This window comes from Silurus meridionalis, chromosome 28 (assembly GCF_014805685.1).
Source record: "Silurus meridionalis isolate SWU-2019-XX chromosome 28, ASM1480568v1, whole genome shotgun sequence".
In the NCBI taxonomy this organism is placed as follows: Eukaryota; Metazoa; Chordata; class Actinopteri; order Siluriformes; family Siluridae; genus Silurus; species Silurus meridionalis.
In genome coordinates this window covers 3557501-3578675 of record NC_060911.1, presented here as the reverse complement: position 1 = coordinate 3578675, position 21175 = coordinate 3557501, and the positions used below count along the sequence as shown (strand labels likewise).

Here is a 21175-nt window from a genome sequence, read left to right as displayed (position 1 = left end):
TGAATGGTGCTAAATAGTGCTGCTCTGACCTCGTCTGTTACCATGTCTGCGATTTCAAGTTAGAACAAAGAGAAATTCTGCATGAAACTGAGCAAATCTGCAAAGTTGTTTTGAGCGTCACATGCGCTTCAAGAGCAGAAGAACATCACTGGAAGACGACGAGAGATCATGAGGGCCTTCAGCGAGCTCAACCCCCGAAAATGTCGAAACGGTTTGGCAACTTGTGCATGATGATCGTCTAGAAGTGGCAGGAACACTGGGAGCGATGTTTTGCTGTGCAAGGGAACTATTTTGAAGGTGATCGTGTGTAAATATTCGTATAAACCTATAGATATGAAACAGATATGAAAATGCAACTACTTGCAATTTATATACCAAAATAAAACTAAAACAGAAATATAATACAATACACTATTTATATATTACACAAAGATAACATGAGGAAATACAAAATACAGTTTTCAAATTATTTCATTTATTAAGAAAAAAAGCTGTCCAAACTTCCGTGACCCAAAGTAAAATAGTAATTGCCCCCCAAACCTATTAACTGTTTGTGCCACCCTTCGTAACAACCACAATCCAGAGAATCTTTCACATCGCTGTGGATACATTTTTACCCGTTGTTCTTTGCAGAATGATTTAATTCAGCAACATTGGAGGGTTTTCGATCAACGGCCTGTTTAAGATCATGCAGCAGCATCTCAAACAGATTTAAGCTCGTCCTTTGACTAGGCCACTCCAAAACTTTCATTTCTTTTTTTTTTTTGCCATTCAGAGTTGATTGCTGCTGTGTTTCAGATTATTGTCCTGCTGCATAAAACAAGTGCACTTGAGCTTGAGGTCATGAACTGATGGCTCGATATGATCATTCAGGAAAGCAGACCCCAGACCATCACAATACCACCTCTGTTGGCATGATGTCATTTTTAGGAAATGTTGGTGTTGGCTTTACGGCTGATGTAATGGGACGCAAATACTTTTTTACATAGAGCCAGGCATTTACTCAGGATTTTTTTTTTTGTGTAATAATAAAATTTGTTTGATTATGTAAATGATGTATCTGTAAATATTTTCCTTCACATATATATATATATATATATATCTTTTTTTTACACAATTACCTCAGCTATTCAAGATACCCAGAAACAAAGCACACTAATCCCTGCATTAATGAAACCAGCTAAGTAGTCTTGCTTATCTGACTTTTTTTGTAAACATGCTGACTCGGATAATCATAGAATGAAACCGAGCATTTAGTGGCTTTCGATTACTACAATGCTGTCACACATTTAAAGATTAAAAATGACATTTATGATAAAAAGAACAATCATTAGAACCTCCTTAACCTTGTAAATGTCTAATATGAGAGGCAGGATGTAAAAGAGATGTGTAAGATGTAAAGGAAATCAGATATTGTTTTACATACTAAAGATACATTTTATAGATAGAAAGACTTCATTTAAAAGAAGGAAGTCCTAAAGCACTACACTGGTTTCAGTAAGAACCAGTGAGAACACCGTTAAAACTTTGTCCTAATTTATTGGCGACTTTCGTTGGTGTGCAGTATCCTAAAGCTGAGATTTCCAACCACCGTGTCTGATTTCTTCCAGGCCTTGGTGATCAGACCTGATGGAAACTAATTTGTTTTAAATGTATTTTAAAAAACGTATTTCCAGATTCTCTTCCCGCCTTTAAAACTCCTTGGCTTGACCTTCACATGTGTAAAAAGGCTTCCCAGAAGCAGTGAGAATCCTTATTATTAATTCAGGACATGTTAATGAGGAGAGCGACACATGTAGATGCAGGGATTGGACAGTTCAATGCAAGTTCAAAGTCCAAAAACAACCAAAAGGTCAGGGTGATCCACAAACAGGACAAAAACGAAAGCAGACCAGAATCAAACAATGAGGATTAAAGAAGGTCAAATACAGTAAGAAACACTGAAGGCTTGATAATGATGGGGAACTACTGCACTACTGAGTGTGTAGTTCACAATGTTCAAAGCTTTTTTAAACTCTAAAACTGTGGGTAAGTGTGTGCATAATTGAAAATCAGTGTCTTTGAACATTATGAAGGTTTTGGGATGTGGTGTAAATGGTGGCCATGTTTGAAAGCAGCATTGTCCCAGTTTGAATTGTGACATGAAATTACAACATGGAATGTATACCCAGTCAATCTAATGTTGGGTGTTTACCTTGGCGAGCTCCAACCATCACAAACTACGCAACATAATGTAAAATAGCGATGCTGATCGCGATCCAACTATCCGTGTAGCTAGATTGTGGCTAGTCCTTGGTCATTATTCTAACAGTAGCGCTAGTTCTGCAGAACATTTGGAAGAAATGATCCAACACTGTATCTTTTTCTAGATTGCCGTTGCTCTTATGTTTATTCTCTCAAAACAGAATTGATTTGCTGCTGGATTTTCTATTACTCTTCTATTGGCATTTCTTTTAATCAGTTTGCCACATGGAGCCCCATCAGAATAGACACAACAGTCATGCGCTGCTGCTGCTGTGGGACAAAAGGGATTGATGATAGTTACATGATATTTTTTAAGAAAAAGAAATTAAAATATGCAAGATTATGGGCAGAAGCATCATATTTGCATGCAGGACTGTTTTTTATGCCTACTTTGGTACTTTAAGATTACTTACTAAATCGTAACAACGTCGCGGGCCGACTTGCGCTGTTTGTTTGGAGCATTGCAAAGATCAATGTTTGAAAGGAGCTGTGTTTAATCACAGTCGACAGACCGAGTGTCCCACTGTGAGTGTTTTCGTCACGTGAGGTGAGAATGTTCTGCAGTACTGTGAACCACTGGCATACATACACACAAGAGTAATGAACGGAAGGAAAGCAGAGAGGACAGATCCTGGGGAAGGTCTGGAACCTCGGTCTGCTAATGTTTGTTGATGTTTTAATTATTAAATTACTTTGAATATTTTTAATAATTAATGAAGAGAATTAATATTAGGAGTTAATACTAATGTGGGACTGTGAGGAATGATGTGGGACTGTAGGTGTAGAAATAGAAGATGCAGATGTTGATAAGGGACTATTGAGGTTGCTGTGGCACTTTGATGTGGGACTGTAGGAGAAAGTGTTCATTTAACCTTATAGGGTTTAAAGATACTCTGTAGGAGTTCATCAAACACATCAGGTGTTAATGAAATCCTGTATGTATTAATGCAACAATAGGAATTAATGCAGATTTGAAGGGGTTAATATGGTACTGTATGGGTTATGGTACTGTAGGTGTTATGGTGGTTTAATACACTTTTGTTGGTGTTGATATGATACTGTAGGGGTTGATATGGTACTGTAGGTGTTATGGTGGTTTAATACACTTTTGTTGGTGTTGATATGACACTGTAGGGGTTGATATGGTACTGTAGGGGTTGATATGGTACTGTAGGTGTTGTTATGGTACTGTAGGGGTTAATGCATTATTGTAGGTGTAATATGGTACTGCATGGGTTAATACACCCTTGTAGGTGTTAATATGGTACTGTAGGAGCTAATATGGTACTGTAGAGGTAATACACTCTTGTAAGTGTTAATGTGATTCTGTCAGGGAGAAAACAGCTGTACAAGTTTTAATATGGTACTGTAAGGGTTAATATGGTTCTGTAGGGGTTAATATGGTACTGTAAGGGTTAATATGGTACTGTAGGGGTTAATATGGTACTGTAGGGGTTAATACACTCTTGTAGGTGTTAATATGGTACTGTAGGGGTTGATACACAATTGTAGGTGTTAATATGGTACTGCAGAGGTTTATTTGGTACTGTAGGGTTTAACACACTCTTGTAGGTGTTAATATGATACTGTCAGGGAGAAAACAGCCTTGTACTTTTTAAATAATACTGTAGGGGTCTATATGGTAGTGTAGGGGTTAATATGGTACTGTAAGGGTTAATATGGTACTATAGGGGTTAATGCATTATTGTAGGTGTTAATATGGTACTGTGGGGGTTGATATGGTACTGTAGGGTTTGATGCACAATTGTAGGTGTTAATATGGTACTGCAGAGGTTGATTTGGTACTGTAGGGGTTATTACATACCTGTAAGGGTTATTATGGTACTGTAGGGGTTAAATTACTATTGTAGGGGATGATATGGTACGGTTGGGGTTAAAAACCCTTTATATGGTATTGAAGGTGTTAATATGGTACTGTATGGGGTGTATATGGTATTGAAGGTGTTTAAATGGTACTGTATGGGGTGTATATGGTATTGAAGGTGTTAATATGGTACTGTATGGGGTGTATATGGTATTGTAGGTGTTAATATGGTACTGTATGGGATGTATATGGTATTGAAGGTGTTGATATGGTACTGTATGGGGTGTATATGGTAGTGAAGGTGTTAATATGGTACTGTATGGGATGTATATGGTATTGAAGGTGTTGATATGGTACTGTATGGGGTGTATATGGTAGTGAAGGTGTTAATATGGTACTGTATGGGGTGTTTATGGTATTGTAGGTGTTTATATGGTACTGTATGGGGTGTATATGGTATTGTAGGTGTTAATATGGTACTGTATGGGATGTATATGGTATTGAAGGTGTTGATATGGTACTGTATGGGTGTATATGGTAGTGAAGGTGTTAATATGGTACTGTATGGGGTGTTTATGGTATTGAAGGTGTTTATATGGTACTGTATGGGTGTATATGGTATTGAAGGTGTTTATATGGTACTGTATGGGGTATATGGTATTGAAGGTGTTGATATGGTACTGTATGGGGTGTATATGGTATTGTAGGTGTTTATATGGTACTGTATGGGGTGTATATGGTATTGAAGGTGTTAATATGGTACTGTATGGGGTGTATATGGTATTGAAGGTGTTAATATGGTACTGTATGGGGTGTATATGGTATTGTAGGTGTTGATATGGTACTGTATGGGGTGTATATGGTATTGAAGGTGTTGATATGGTACTGTATGGGTGTATATGGTATTGAAGGTGTTTATATGGTACTGTATGGGTGTATACGGTACTGAAGGTGTTGATATGGTACTGTATGGGGTGTATATGGTATTGTAGGTGTTTATATGGTACTGTATGTGGTGTATATGGTATTGAAGGTGTTTATATGGTACTGTATGGGGTGTATATGGTATTGTAGGTGTTTATATGGTACTGTATGGGGTGTATAATGTATTGTAGGTGTTTATATGGTACCGTATGGGGTGTATATGGTATTGAAGGTGTTAATATGGTACTGTATGGGTGTATATGGGATTGTAGGTGTTTATATGGTACTGTATGGGGTGTATATGGTATTGTAGGTGTTTATATGGTACTGTATGGGGTGTATACGGTATTGTAGGTGTTTATATGGTACTGTATGGGTGTATATGGTATTGAAGGTGTTTATATGGTACTGTATGGGTGTATATGGTATTGAAGGTGTTTATATGGTACTGTATGGGGTGTATATGTATTGAAGGTGTTTATATGGTACTGTATGGGTGTATATGGTATTGAAGGTGTTGATATGGTACTGTATGGGGTGTATATGGTATTGTAGGTGTTTATATGGTACTGTATGGGGTGTATATGGTATTGAAGGTGTTAATATGGTACTGTATGGGGTGTATATGGTATTGAAGGTGTTAATATGGTACTGTATGGGGTGTATATGGTATTGTAGGTGTTGATATGGTACTGTATGGGGTGTATATGGTATTGAAGGTGTTGATATGGTACTGTATGGGGTGTATATGGTATTGAAGGTGTTTATATGGTACTGTATGGGGTGTATACGGTACTGAAGGTGTTGATATGGTACTGTATGGGGTGTATATGGTATTGTAGGTGTTTATATGGTACTGTATGGGTGTATATGGTATTGAAGGTGTTTATATGGTACTGTATGGGGTGTATATGGTATTGTAGGTGTTTATATGGTACTGTATGGGGTGTATACGTATTGTAGGTGTTTATATGGTACTGTATGGGGTGTATATGGTATTGAAGGTGTTAATATGGTACTGTATGGGGTGTATATGGGATTGTAGGTGTTTATATGGTACTGTATGGGGTGTATATGGTATTGTAGGTGTTTATATGGTACTGTATGGGGTGTATACGGTATTGTAGGTGTTTATATGGTACTGTATGGGGTGTATATGGTATTGAAGGTGTTTATATGGTACTGTATGGGGTGTATATGGTATTGAAGGTGTTTATATGGTACTGTATGGGGTGTATATGGTATTGAAGGTGTTTATATGGTACTGTATGGGGTGTATACTGCATTGTAGGTGTTTATATGGTACTGTATGGGGTGTATATGGTATTGTAGGTGTTTATATGGTACTGTATGGGGTGTATACGGTATTGTAGGTGTTTATATGGTACTGTATGGGGTGTATACGGTATTGAAGGTGTTAATATGGTACTGTATGGGTGTATATGGATTGTAGGTGTTTATATGGTACTGTATGGGGTGTATATGGTATTGTAGGTGTTTATATGGTACTGTATGGGGTGTATACAGTATTGTAGGTGTTTATATGGTACTGTATGGGGTGTATATGGTATTGAAGGTGTTTATATGGTACTGTATGGGGTATATGGTATTGAAGGTGTTTATATGGTACTGTATGGGGTGTATATGGTATTGAAGGTGTTTATATGGTACTGTATGGGGTGTATACGGTATTGTAGGTGTTTATATGGTACTGTATGGGTGTATACGGTATTGTAGGTGTTTATATGGTACTGTATGGGGTGTATACGGTATTGTAGGTGTTTATATGGTACTGTATGGGGTGTATACGGTATTGTAGGTGTTTATATGGTACTGTATGGGGTGTATACGGTACTGAAGGTGTTTATATGGTACTGTATGGGGTGTGTATGGTATTGTAGGGGTTAAATTTGTACTGCAGGTGTTAAAATAGCCTTGTAGGAGTTGCAAAACTAGGAGCTAGAAATAGAACATTATAGAACTGTATGAAGTTAAACGATGTGGATGAAGTGTTTCCGTTTCGGCACCATCACGAGCCGGTCATTCAGTAACCCGTACAACAAAGGGATCCGGTTATCGGATGCGATGTCGGTCCCACGGAGAGCATCTCACGCAGATGCTCACACACACACACACACACACACACACACACACACACACACACACACACACAAACACGCGCACGCACGCGCAAACGCCGGCCGGTGGGTGAGTGTTAAAGTCAGTAGGAGAAGCGGCAGTGGCGGCGTTCCCTGAGCGACGCAGCGTCGTCATCTCTCTCTCTCTCTCTCTCTCTCTCTCTCTCTCTCTCTCTCTCGAGCGCGCGCGCACACACACACACAGAGGGAGGTGAATAGGTGGCTGCATCATTCCGGATGGCTGCCTCCGGATCAGCAGCGGAAGGAGGAGATGAGCTCGAGCTCGAAACACGGCTCAGCAGCCTCGTCTCACCTAACGGAAGAACCCCATCCTCGGCTTGAGGTAGGTCTGATCTCACGCGTCCTCCAGAGCGCATCACTTTGTTATTTGTTTCTCCCTTTTCAAGCGCAACTTCAATCCTCGCACTCATCTCGAGCTTGGACCTGGTTTTGTGGATTGGATGTGTGTCGGAATGCCACGCTGCAGGGGGATCGAAAAGAAGCCCGCGCGCTCCAAAACAAAAAAGAAGCAGCGTATTGTACTTGCGTAGTTTTTTTTTTATCATGATCATGAAGATATAAATGTATATTTTGGACGCCCGTGCATTGACCCTCCACTAGATGTTTTATTTTTTATAATGATGCGCTTGGCTGATTGATTTACTGCACGCGAGCGCACCCGTTTATTAAATGATCGCTTTTTTTGCATTGAGAAAAAAAAATCCAACTTTTTTCATTCCTAGAAATGCGTGCAATATTTCTTGCTGTGTTTGTGCGCGCGCTCTAAAACCCAGACGACATGTGCACGAAGTTCAGCTGGGCACACTCTCCATCAAAACTCTCCATGCACGCTCGTGCGCTCTGATTAGGCATGCGCGCGCTTGCGTGTGTGTTATTCAACATGTTGGTTGGATTTGAGATTCCGGTCATTCCCGAGTGGTTGTTAATTAACCACCGATTAAATGAAAGGTTCATTGAAGCCACAAAGGGTGCGTGGGTTCAGAAGCGCGCGCCGCCTGGCGGTGAGAGATCTGCGGGAAGGGGGGGGGGGTATTTTGGGAGTATCGCGTGCGCTCCCAGACGCGCTCAACTGGACAGGAGTTCCACTGGAATGAACCTTTAGAAGGATGCACACACGTAGGAAGACAGCAAAAAGGAGGAGAACTTGTTTAAAAAAAAAAAAAAAAAAGTTTGATCCAAAAAAATAATAATCTTCAGTTTATCATTTCCTTTGGGGCATTTCTGGGTGTACCCAAACTGCTCATGCTCCAGTATAAACCCAGCATGGCGGTGTAATCACTTTATCTGAGCTTTTACATGCAAGCAGGTTGTCTGAGATCACATCACCTCAAGGGACTAGCCTGAAGCACACCCTGAAGGACAACCTGTGGGACAACCTGGACACATGTGCAATGATGATGATTCATGATAATACAAGGAGAGACAGGATTTGAACCCTCAACCTTGGAGGCGAAAAGCAGATCTTCTTCTTTCGGCTTCTCCCATTAGGGGATCATCCGTCTCGATACCCCCCTGTCCTCTACATCTACCTCTTTCACCCCAACTACCTTCATGTCTTCCTTCACCACATCCATAAACCTCCTCCTTGATCTTCCTCTTTTCCTCCTTCCTGGCGGCTTCATCCTCAGAATTCTCCTACAGATATACCCCATGTCCCTCCTCTGCACATGTCCAAACCATCTCAATCTCGCCTCCCTCACCTTGTCTCCAAAACGTCCTACATGCGCTGTCCCTCTAATAAACTCATTTCTAATCCTGTCCATCGTCGTCACTCCCAATGAAAACCTCAACATCTTCATGGAGGTGAAATGTAGATGTTTCCATTTATACACCCATGCCCCCAAATAATAATAATAAGACAAATTTGTTCCTGAATTTAGAAATGGTTTAAATTAGGATCGGCTGCAAAAAGTTTTCTATCCAAACTCAAACATGATTGCTCGAACTTCACTGAACCAGAGAATCGTTACATCTAATGTGCACTTGCTTCAGCAGATGCCAGTAAACGCTGCTATGTTTTATGTATGGTAATGGAATTAGGCATTGCAGAGATTGGTTATAGTGCAGTGAGGTACTTATTGCTCATTCATAAAAAAAAAAAAATAAATAAAAAACAGACAGCCACGAACAAATGAGCTTCTCCTGTATTGGAAATATTTTCTGTTTGCGATCACAAGTATCACAAGTTGCCCAGAATAAAAGAAAACCATTTCTTACTTACATTAGTAAGTAAGAATTAGTAGTTAATTCATGCTTTATTTTGTTGCGATGTTCAGTAGATGAATACTGCCTTGAGATGTTTCTGTGGATCTAGATATAATTCTGTGTGTTCCATTGGGTGTGTGTGTGGGTGGCTAGGTGATGGTTGCTTCTCCTCGCAAACCAGCCTTGAGCTCTTCTGCCTCGCGTTCCCCTCCCTCCCTATTCACATCACCAATCACGTGTGTCCTCGGGAAAAGTTGGTAAAAAGCTGGTGGAGTGTCAATTGAAAACAACCTGGATTCTGGGTGGCCAGTTTGTCCCTTTAGAGGACCGTTAGCCCCCCCTTGAAGCGCACCCAATGGAGAAGAAATGAACAAACATTTACAGACCTGAGTCTGAAGTGGTCGTTTGTAAAATGACAGCTGATATGCCTTTTGTTTTCTCTTTGTTTTTAACAGGTTGCAAGAATTTACCACTGGAATTTTGGGACCATGGATGGAATGCCATCTTACTAATGAAAATGATTTAGGCATCTTGAACCCAATCTGTGGAGCATCTAAGTAAAAAATCGAATTTTCTAGCATATGCTGTGCGATGGTAACATAGCCACGATGCTGGCCACTCCGCAAACGCTTTTCTTTAACCTAGGTTATTAAACTATCCACGACTTTCCCCCACACATGTACGCCGTTTGCCATGAATCTGGCTGTGAAGCTGCGGAGGAATTTAAGGAGGCTGGTTATCCTCCTCGCCACCTTCTGCATGGTCAGTGTCATAGTATCTGCCTACTATCTGTACAATGGCTCTGCGCAGGTGTTGGACCTGACGGACCATGGCGTTGGCCCCGACTGTGCCGAACTCCGGGTGCTTCCTTTTAGACCGGCTGAGCTGCAGATGCCTAAACCCATGGACCCGTCAAGAAAAGACCCAGTAGTATTGGTGTTTGTGGAAAGCCAGTACTCCCAGCTGGGGCAGGACATCATTGCCATCCTAGAATCCAACCAGTTTCGCTATCAGGCTGAGATCGCACCAGGAAAAGGGGACATTCCTCCACTGACCCATAAGGGCCGCGGGCGATATGCTTTGGTCATATATGAGAATGTGCTCAAGTATGTGGGTATGGACACTTGGAACCGTGACCTTCTGGACAAGTATTGCATAGAATACAGCGTCGGGCTTATCGCCTTTCACCGTGCTAGTGAGAACTCGCAGCCAAGCATGCACCTAAAGGGCTTCCCTCTAACCCTACAAACCAACGTACCCTTGTGTGACTGCTGCGTTAATCCCCGCTCGCCGCTGCTTTATATCACCCGAGCAGAAGTGGATCGAGGGCCACTCCCAGGTGAGGACTGGACCGTGTTCCAATCCAACCACTCCACGTATGAGCCAGTGCTACTCGCACGATCACGCCTTAGTCCAGATGAAGTCAATGGAAGAATGTTAAGTGGCCTCCAGGCTACTGTGGTTCAGGACTTGGGACTCTATGATGGGGTTCAGAGGGTGCTCTTTGGGCAAGGCCTGGGCTACTGGCTTCATCGTCTCATACTGGTGGACGCCATCGCATACCTCACGGGCAAGAAGCTGTCACGATCATTGGAACGGTACATCCTGGTGGACATCGATGACATCTTTGTAGGAAAGAAAGGCACAAGGATGAAAGTGGACGATGTGAAGGTAAGTTGTGATGGTGCGTGTGTGTTTAATTGCAACTCAAAACCATTAGTTAAGCCTGCTCTGTCACGTGCCAAACCATATTGTTACTCTTTACAACATAGCGCCTTATAGTTAGAACCTCAAGAACAACTGCAATAAATTATTCCAGCTTGTCTCTTGTCAGCAAATGGTCTGCCGTGGGGATTTTTCCCAGGCATTTGTTATAAAGGATTTTAAATTGTATTCAGGGCCACGGTTTGAGGTGGGATGTGTGAGGAGGACATTGTTCTCCTCTCCAAAAAAATGACAAATCACTCACATATAAAACTACCATTCCTCTTGGATTAACACTCATAAGGTAAAAGTGTGTGTTTTCAGACCACTTTAACATGTTACTCTAAAGGAGGTGGTTATGTAAATTCAGGGTTGCCAGATTAATAACTATAACACACTAATGCACACTAATTTTGCACTAGACTATGGACATTTACCTGATTTTTTCTGTTACTTTAAAAATGGCCAGATTCTTGGTTCTAATGGTCACATGGGGTTGACGCTGACATTAGTATGGATACAAGTTTATATTATCATTTAAAAATCATTTAAAAATGTTTCACTTAATTAATATACAGGATTTTGCTTTTTCTCTGAAATACAACCAGAGGTGTAAAGAAAACCTGAAAATCATAAAAGTAAAAATAATTTACTGCAAAACTCCATTACAAGTTCAAACTCACTAATTCCAATATGATTCCGAAAGCCTTTAAATATCTGATTCGAAGGGGACTTGAGAATTTGACTCGTATTGAACATACACTGAAAAAGATTCTCAAAACCAATACACACATTAGTGAAAAGCCAAAAACAGTTAATTTGTGAGGTTTTATTTCCTAAATTTACAAATCGAATTGTGCACTTTAACACTGCATTAACCATCAACACAACAACATCAACACGTCCAATTGGAACACAGACCAAACAAGTGGTCAAAAAATAAAAGTAGTAAAGCAATTTTTCTAAGTCTTTTTTAATTGACAAATACAATTTCAGTATCATGTCACAAAAAAGAAGAACCAAATGACAATTAATATATAGTGGAGTAAAAGGTACATATATTAAATGATAAATGTAGTTAAGTAGAGAGAAAATGTTGCTTATAACTTTGATAGTCAGTAAAAGTAGAAAGTAGCCAAAAATTTACTTAAGTACAGTAAAGAATTCATTTACTCAAATAATTTACATCACCGAACAAAAGCTGTGCTAAAACATCAGTGGAATTTTTGGATGCTGGTGACAATTAAGGAAAGACACTCAGCATAAATCTTTCTGTCTAGATAATATTGTATTTTTTTTCCTTCTGCTATGATGCTTAGCAACAAAAATGTATTGTTGATTTTTTTTTTTTTTTGGGGCGCTTCATCTCCATGATTTTATTCCCAAAGTGTTCACAGTTAAAAAGTGTACTTTGGGTAAGATTTGATAAATGTGCAAAGTATTGAGGAGTGTAGGTGGTTTTTATTTGTCCCCTTTAAGGATAAAAAAAAATTCAGCTCAAAAGTGAGACTTCAAAAGCTCACTTCTTTATTAGCATTAATTCTGCTTTATTTGTAGAATGTATTTGTTTTAGCTATAGATATTGTCTCAAAGCAGCTTTATAGAGATAAGGAGGATATAAAGTTGGAATGTATAAGTTCAGTGCGTAAAAGTTTATCCTTATAAAAGTTTAGCCCTAACGAGCGAGCCAGTGGCGACTGTGGCGAGGAACCAGACCTCATCTGGAGTGTCCATTCACTGCAGTTCCATCATTGTTGAGGTGCTTAAATACAGAACTGTTCATTCAACCTGCAGTCTTGAACCATTGTATAAGACTGTTGGTATTAATTACATGGATGTTTCGACTTGGGATGTGAAACCATCTCCAACTGCACAGTGTGTCCCCAGTTAAAGAGAATTCCAAACAGAGGTAGAGCATCAGGAGGAATCAGGCTGATCCAAAGAAAAGAAAGAGACAGGAGCACTGGTCACTCATACCTCAGGAGCATGTTTAACTTGAGCCAGAGAGAAGCAGAGAGTCTGTGATTGATGTCTGTGACCCTGATGAAGTCGGAGCAGATGTTTTCACGAGTGAAAGTGGAAAACATTTCATTTAGACACTAAAAATGTGCACATTTATTCACACGACCCCTAATAAAGTTAACTCTCAGCCTTTAAATGAAGTTGAAGCTGTGTGTGTGTGTGTGTGTGTGTGTGTGTGTGTGTGTGTGTGTGTGTGTGTGTGTGTGTGTGTGTGTGTGAGTGTTCCTGAATAGCAGTGGGTGTTTGAGTTGGCCTGGCCGAGTTTAAAGAAGCTATTTAGTTGAACAAGAGGAGTTAAATGGTGCTCAGTCACTCTTTCACACACTCGTTCAGTCTGTCGTTCCCACGTTCACCCCCCTCCACGAGCCTCTTCAGCAGATTGAAAGGTCGCGCTCACTCCATTATGTGATGACTTCATGACTTACACAGCCTCGCTCAGCAAGTGTGTGTGTGTGTGTGTGTGTGTGTGTGTGTGTGTGTGTGGTTAAGTGTATTCCACTCAGTAGGGATTTAGTAATTGAGGAAGTTTACACATTGTGCACACAAACACACACACACACACACACACACACAGCCATGTGGTACAAGCATTTGACAGACATGATGATAAATTGAAACGATAATTAGATTGTTCAAATTTGGAAAACCTGAGTGGAGCGCGCATGCACACACACACACACACACACACACACACACACACACACACACACACACACACTTCACTAAACACTTTGTCTACTAAAAATTTATCAGATTGCTCTCCAGATGTTCGCCTTATCGCTGTGCTATTTTCATGGAAATGTTTGAAACCAGGTTTTTTCCACACAATTCCTTTTTTTTTTTTTTTGCATGTCGTAGACAACGGTACCGTATAAATCACGAAAATAAGCGTGGCTTCTTGACCTACAGTGCACCTGCTTGTCACACTCAAAAGTTCCAAAATTCCATACTTTGTAATACATACCGATTGATTTGTAGGGGGCGTGGCCTTACTGCCAAACTGTGCTTTAGTGGTCACATGATCAAAAATGAGGTTGTACTGTATCTATGTGAAAGTAAATACAGAGTAAAAGTTGCTTATATCTTTGATAAAAAATGACATATAGAGTAACGAAGTACATTTACTGGAATACTTTCCACCGCTGTGTAAACAGTAATATAGAGGGAATCTAAGCGGAAAGGAAAACCAAAAGATGGAAAGTTGTTGTGCTTTGAAAAAGTCGTACATGTGAAAAAAAGGTTGAAATTCCAGTTAATAACCCCAGCGGTGCTTCATTAACTTCTGCATTTAATATCCAAAAATATTTCATAGGAATTAAAAAACTGGAGTTATTTAAAGAGCGGATTCTCTTTATGCAACAGCATGATGCTCAGTAGCTCAAATTTCTCCTGTGTTTCCTTTTGATTAAATAATTTATTCATTAATTAAATTGCCAAAGCCACGGTGCAAATGTTTTTTTTTGTTTTTTTTTGTTTTTTTTTTTTCTGTGCAACACATTTTTTCTGCACATTCTGTTACATGTTAATTATCTTCTACTGGCCACATTGTGCGAGTGCCCCCCACCAACCCCCCCACCATACCATTAATTGCTGAGGTGTTTTATTTCCGCCGTTAATATTCGTATGGGAAAAGGTTACCGAATCCATTCCGTTCCCCTCCTTAACGCTGTTGATGTCCACACTCTGTGACAGTTGCTTTTGATTGGCTGGGGCTCATTTTGAATGAATGATATGTGTGTGTTTTTGTGTGTGTGTGTGTGTGTGTGTGTGTGTGTGTGTGTGTGTGTGTGTGTGGGTTGGTGTTCTGGGAGAGAATTAGCGGCGTTCGTTCCAGAGCTCGACTGCAAATGTCATTGGCAAATTCCCGCCGGATTCTGGGGAAGGCAGGACACAAGGCTTTGATCTGAATGCAATTGTTTTTTTAGGTCCTTCCTAGACTCATGCTCGGTGTGTGTGTGTGTGTGTGTGTGTGTGTGTGTGTGTGTGTGTGTGAGAGCCCATTACTAAACCACTAGAGCGAAATGAAAGGTAACAGTTAATCGATGTTTGGCCAATCAATGCAGTGGAAACAGAGAGAGAGAGAAAGAGGACTTAATCACGCTATGTAGTTACATAAAACTGTTATAACACTGTAATTACACATAATTAACCTGTTTCGCGTTCCTGTATGTTACCTGATGTGTGTGTGTGTGTGTGCGTGTGTGTGTGTGTGCGTGTGTGTGTGCGTGTGTGTGTGCGTGTGTGTGTGTGTGTGTGTGTGTCTGTGTTAGAATCTGTGCTAGGTGTTGTAGATTGGAATGTCACTCTCGCTCACTGCTCGCCATATCTCCCATCAGCCTCTTGGGCCAAAATGATGAAGAGGGGACGCTGGTGATAAATGAGTCAACACTCGCAGCAAGACGGGATTCACCCTGTGGTCTGTGTGTGTGTGTGTGTGTGTGTGTGTGTGTGTGTGTGTGTGTGTGTGTGGTGGTGGGGGGAGGCGGGGTGCACCGGTGTCTCCCAGGCCAAAATCCTTCCTTACAAATATATCCATGTGTATATGTGTGTGTGTGTGTAAGTAGCATGAAATGAAAACTACACCATTTTTTTACCTCTATTTTTTTTAACCTATTCATTGTATCTGCAGTCTACATCCATACATCCATCATCACATATTAGAAGCTCAGTGTTTTCTTTTTTTGCAGAAAAAAATTTATTTCTCATAATGTATATGCGTTCACAGAAACTTCCACAACCGAAAACCAGAACAGTGCATTTGGTGGTGCAGAGGGTGAGTGTGTGTGTGTGTGTGTGTGTGTGTGTGTGTGTGTGTGTGTGTGTGTTTGTGTGTGTGTGGGTGGGGGGTTGGGGGGGGGGGTTGTGGAACAATTCTCCTACAAGCATTTTGGAAACTGGAGAACACCAGGATGGTTAACCAAGATCAGGACTGAACCGTGGAAGTAATAATGGTTCCACCACCACCATGCTACACATTTTATGCAAATTAACACACCGATAATTTGCATAAATAAATCCTCTGGTGCACTATTAATTGCTGTCGAATTGCTGTAATGTATTAGGCATAAAAAGCTTTTTAGAGAAATACATGTTGTACATTATGTAATATTTTGAACAGAATATTTACATTTAATACAATATCACAATATCAGGACGTGTTCTGTGACTCTTAAATCACAGCGTACGTAGAAGACACGATAACATTCACACGAGACAAATCTCACGTTATCTGTTACTCTATTAGATCGGATTTAACACAGAATTGCTGCATTAATAGTCTGACTTACTTTTCTGTAGATCTTATATACACTATATGGACTTTTCCAGACATTTGTGGTTCTTCTTTAAACTCTTGCCACAAACATGGAGGCACACAGTGAAATTTTCCCATCACTTGAACTAGGAGACCCAAACATGGTCCAGCATGACAGTACCCCTGTGCACAAAACCAGCTCCATGAAGATCTGCTTCACATGAGCGGAAATGAAAGATAGATATTACTCCTGAATTTCAACCTTTGTGATGAATGTTTCATGCTGACTGCACCTCAGGCCTCCACACCTCACTTGTTTTTTATAACTCCCTTGTGGCTTAATGAACACACATCTTCACAAAATCTAGTGGAACACCTTCCCAGAAGAATGGAGGTCACTATTACAGCAAATAGGAACTAAATGTGGAATGGGATCTTTTGAAAGAACATAGAAACTTGTGTTCAGATGTGCACAAACCTTTGTTCATATTTTGTATAGAATTCTTCTAAACTTCTTTTTCTGATTTTTACACATTGACGTGTCCATGTGGAAATCCGTGTTGATGCTGATCACACTTGCGTACATGGCGGATGGAGATTCAATTGTAATATAATAGAGAATTTCTTTAATGTGTGTGTTTCCAGCTGCTGCTTTGCAAATTAGCTGTTAGAGTTCACACTCTGGCACTTTCCCAGTTTTCAGTGAGATTTATGGGTGGAGCTACTCTCAATGTGTGTGTTTGTGCGTCTATGTCTGTGTTCTTCTCCACACACACACACACACACACACACACACACACACACACACACACACACACACACACAGAACTTATAAAAAGAAGGATGTTTAGTGCAAGGTATAAAGAGACCGACAGAGAAGTGGTGGGGAAAGAAAAGGACAGTGAAAACAAACTGGGACAAGAAGCAAATGAAGAGCGCACGAGAGAACGGATGGAGGGAACATATCGGAGAGGAAAGAGTGCGTGAGGAAACTCAATTTTTTGTCTGCCACAGACACAGTAGCGCTATAATGAGGTTTCACAGTGTCATATCAGAGATGCCTGCGAGTCAACAATATGGAACAGAGTGCATGCACCCAAACACACACACACACACACAAACACAACAATATGCATTCAGTTTTTTTTTCTGTCACTTTCTTCTCCGTCGATTCCAAAAGCAATCCCTCGCTTTGTTTTAGCAGGAACGTGGGTCCTCCTTCGCTCTCGCGTCTTATACGTGCGGCGTGATTGAAGAGTCGCGGAGCAACACGACGCATTTATATGCGTGAAGTCTCGAATGTTGTAAGAGGTTGAAATATTCTGTTCAATATATTGTATATCGTATAACAATATAGATTTCTCTGAAAGCTTTTAATGCCTACATTAAATTTTAATGCCTACATTACAGCATTCTGACAGCAATTAAAGGTGCACTAGTGGATATTTTTGCTATATTTTATCGATATATATATATGAGAGCAACGCAAGTCACTCTGGATAAAGGCATAAACATAACAATATAGAAACACAACTAAATGATTTTTGCTGATAATTCGCCCTGTCGTTTTTAAGAAAAGAAGGGCTTTGCATATGCTCACCATGAAGCACGGTGGTGGAAGCATCATCATGCAATAAGGTGTCAAATTTGGAAATGGTGTCAGCCAAAAAGCCCTGAAAAGGAAAACGATATCGAGCGAAAAGCCGGATGAACTCCAGACTGGTTTCTAAAAGGAATTGTAAAAATATGATGAAGAAAAGGCCTCGATTTGCTTTGCCTGAAAATTTACGACTGGTGTTTTGAAATTTCTAATCCATCACAGGGGCCCTCGTAACCTTGAGGAACACGAAGATGTTTTGGACCGAAATTCAAAGCTGTGAAAATATATTTGATGACTTTTTTTTTAACAGAAATAAAATATTTTCACTTTCATGATCAGTTCTCTTTGTTAGTTTCATTTGAATTCCAAGAAGAAAACATCTTCCCTTTGACATTAAGATCGGGATACTTTGCGCATGATGTTCGGAGATACGGTAATCGAATCTGATCGCAGCACTTCAGCGCATTCCCTTGTCTTCACTGCGCCTCCCCTCCTTGATATCCCGTTCTGATATCGAATGTCTGACGTGGAGCGCAGGGAGCGGTGCGCGGAAATAAAAATACTCAACACACCAGGCTTCCATTAGCGAACAGCGAGAGAGGATCGATCCTGTGATATTTCTGCTCCATGGAGATTGGTGTGTGTGTGTGTGTGTGTGTGTGTGTGTGTGTGTGTGTGTGTGTGTGAGAGTGTGTGAGTGTGGTTATGCGAGAGGTTATGTAGGTTGCTAGGCTCTCTTTCTCTCTCTCTCTCACTCTCTTTGTCTATTTCTCTCTCTCTCTCTCTCTCACACACACACACACACGCACATTAGTGAGGCCTGATGTTTGATTAGACTGGTTTTATGTTATAAATCTCGAACTGAAAAGGAATGTTAATGGATTATGTGCTGCAATCAGGAATATGAACTAAGGGGGAAGAGTGAGAGAGAGAGAGAGAGAGAGAGAGAGAGAGAAGGCCAGGCACCGAGACAGATGGAGGAAGCAAAATGGTAGCAGAAGAAGAGAGATGGAGGGATTGAGTGTTGCTGTGACAACAAAATTGTGGCATTTGTGTGGGTTTCTTCTTCACTTTCCTCTACAGGTTTTTATCTGTCTTTTGCTCTCTCTCTCTCTCTCTCTCTCTCTCTCTCTCTCTCTCTCTCTCTCTCTCTCTCTCTCTCTCTCTCTTTATCTTTCTTTCTTTCTCTTTCTCTGTTTCCCCTAGTGTCTGTTTAATCCTTTCTACTGTCTTCGCAGTTCTGAAAAATGCACCTCCATGGCCTGCAACTCTCACCTCCACCTCTGCCTGTCACAGAGATTCACACTCACACTTCAAGTTCCATCACACACACACACACACACACACACACACACACACACACACACACACACACACACAGGACAAAATGATTTTGTCTGAGAAAACATTGGCTCAGCATCCCCCCTCATTAGCTAGTTTACCAGGAACACCTGTCCTGAACATTCTTCAACCACTCAGTGTTTTGGCAGTGCACTGAATAACATCATGCAGCTACCAGTCAAATATCTTGCCTTAGAAATCCACGACTGTGATGTGATGGTTAGTGCCACACTGCTGGTTAAGTAGTCTGTACAGTTCAATTCAATTCATTTTATTTGTATAGCGCTTTTAACAATGAACATTGTCTCAAAGCAGCTTTACACAGATAATGTGACGATTAAAAGTAAATATGTTCTTTGTAAGTTCGTTTGTCCCTGATGAGCAACTGTGGCAAGGAAAAACTCCCCGAGATGGCATAAGGAAGAAACCTTGAGAGGAACCAGACTCAAGAGGGAACCCATCCTCATCTGGGTTGCACCAAATGTCCATTTGAAGCAGATATACAATGTTGCGGGGTACAGTGATGATGATCAGAAGCGAACTGTATTCCTGAGTCAGTGCAGCAGACTGTTGACATTAACTACAGTCCAAATCCATCCTCACAGTTCACATAGACTGGTGCGGAAAGCCAGAAATACCCGTCCATTGCACCAATCGATGTTTTTGCAGTGTACTGAATACAAGCTACATCTCGATTAACCCGAAAACTTCTGAAAACGACGTTCTCGTGGCATACACACTTTCCCAAAAGTTGCTCATCCACAGTGAAACGTTCCTGTGCTGCCCATGAGCAAAACGTAAGACTCTTTGACCTTTCCACCTGGAAGACCACAGCAGAGAGAGAAAAATAGCATATTAGTGTAGACATGCCCTCAATCATGTACACGAGGAAACACATCTCAGTGATTGTGATCTGGTCGTTGGTCTTGGTACCAGATGGTTTAAGTCTATTTCCAGTCAACACAAATCTTTAGAGTTTACACCAAATGGTGAAGAAAACAAAAACCAGAGGACAGAAGAGGACTGCTAAGAGGTTCAAGCTTAACAAGAAGGTTATGCTAACTCAAATATCCGCTCTGTACAACCGCAGTGAGCAGAAAAGCATCTCAGAACCCATAGATCCCAAACCTTCAATGTGGGTGCGCTAAAACACCAGGTTCCACTTCCTGTTGAAACCTTGGGGAGTGCTAGCTCAGTGGTTAAGGCTCTTCATTACTGATTGGATGGTTGTGCGTTTAATCCCCTGTATCACCAAACTGCTACTCTTGGGCCCTTGAGAAAGGCCCTTAGCTATGTTCCAGAGGTGCTGTATCAAGGCTGATCCTGAGCACAGCTTCCTAACAACACTGGGATTTGTGAAGAAAATATTTTAGTGTGCTGTAAAAGTACATGCGAAAAGTAAAAAAGCCTGTGAGCCATGAAGGAATCTGAAGCCACACCATACAAAGCATGTCTTTAGTTTAATTCCTCGAAAAACATCCGACAAACATCTGTCCAGTAGTTGTAAAACATGGAGCATACTTTATGGAGCAGTGCAGCAAATGTCACTTGCGGCTCATAATACACAGCCGATGTTTGTGTGTGTTTGTGTGTCGGAACAGAGCTCTGTGTGTATTTGTGAGATAGTGTGTGTGTGTGTGTGTGTGTGTGTGTGTGTGTGTGTGTGTGTGTGTGTGTGTGTGTGTGTGGGAGAGCCCATTCTCAGTTGCAGGGAAGGACAGAGGGCTGTTTTTTCGGGCAGAAACGAGAACTCGCCCCATGATTAAGTGACCTGCGTTGCCCGTGTTAATTACATACATAAATACGCTTCTGCTTCTCAGCAGAAAAGTGCAGTGTAAGTTTTATTTGTTTTATTTTTTATTTTTTTTATATGGACACAGCACTCGATTTCATTGCTC

At 40.8% G+C, this 21175-nt stretch overlaps 1 protein-coding gene across 1 annotated transcript in view; it reads left to right on the top strand.

Moving 5' to 3' along the window:
• The first annotated feature begins 7240 nt into the window (after nucleotides 1-7240).
• Nucleotides 7241-21175, top strand: part of ndst3 (N-deacetylase/N-sulfotransferase (heparan glucosaminyl) 3) — a 74000-nt gene continuing 60065 nt past the window's right edge. The window contains exons 1-2 of the mRNA XM_046842823.1: nucleotides 7241-7474; nucleotides 9813-11028. Of these exons, the coding sequence (XP_046698779.1) occupies nucleotides 10051-11028 (978 nt within the window). The 5' untranslated portion in view covers nucleotides 7241-7474; nucleotides 9813-10050. The remainder of the gene's footprint in view (nucleotides 7475-9812; nucleotides 11029-21175) is intronic.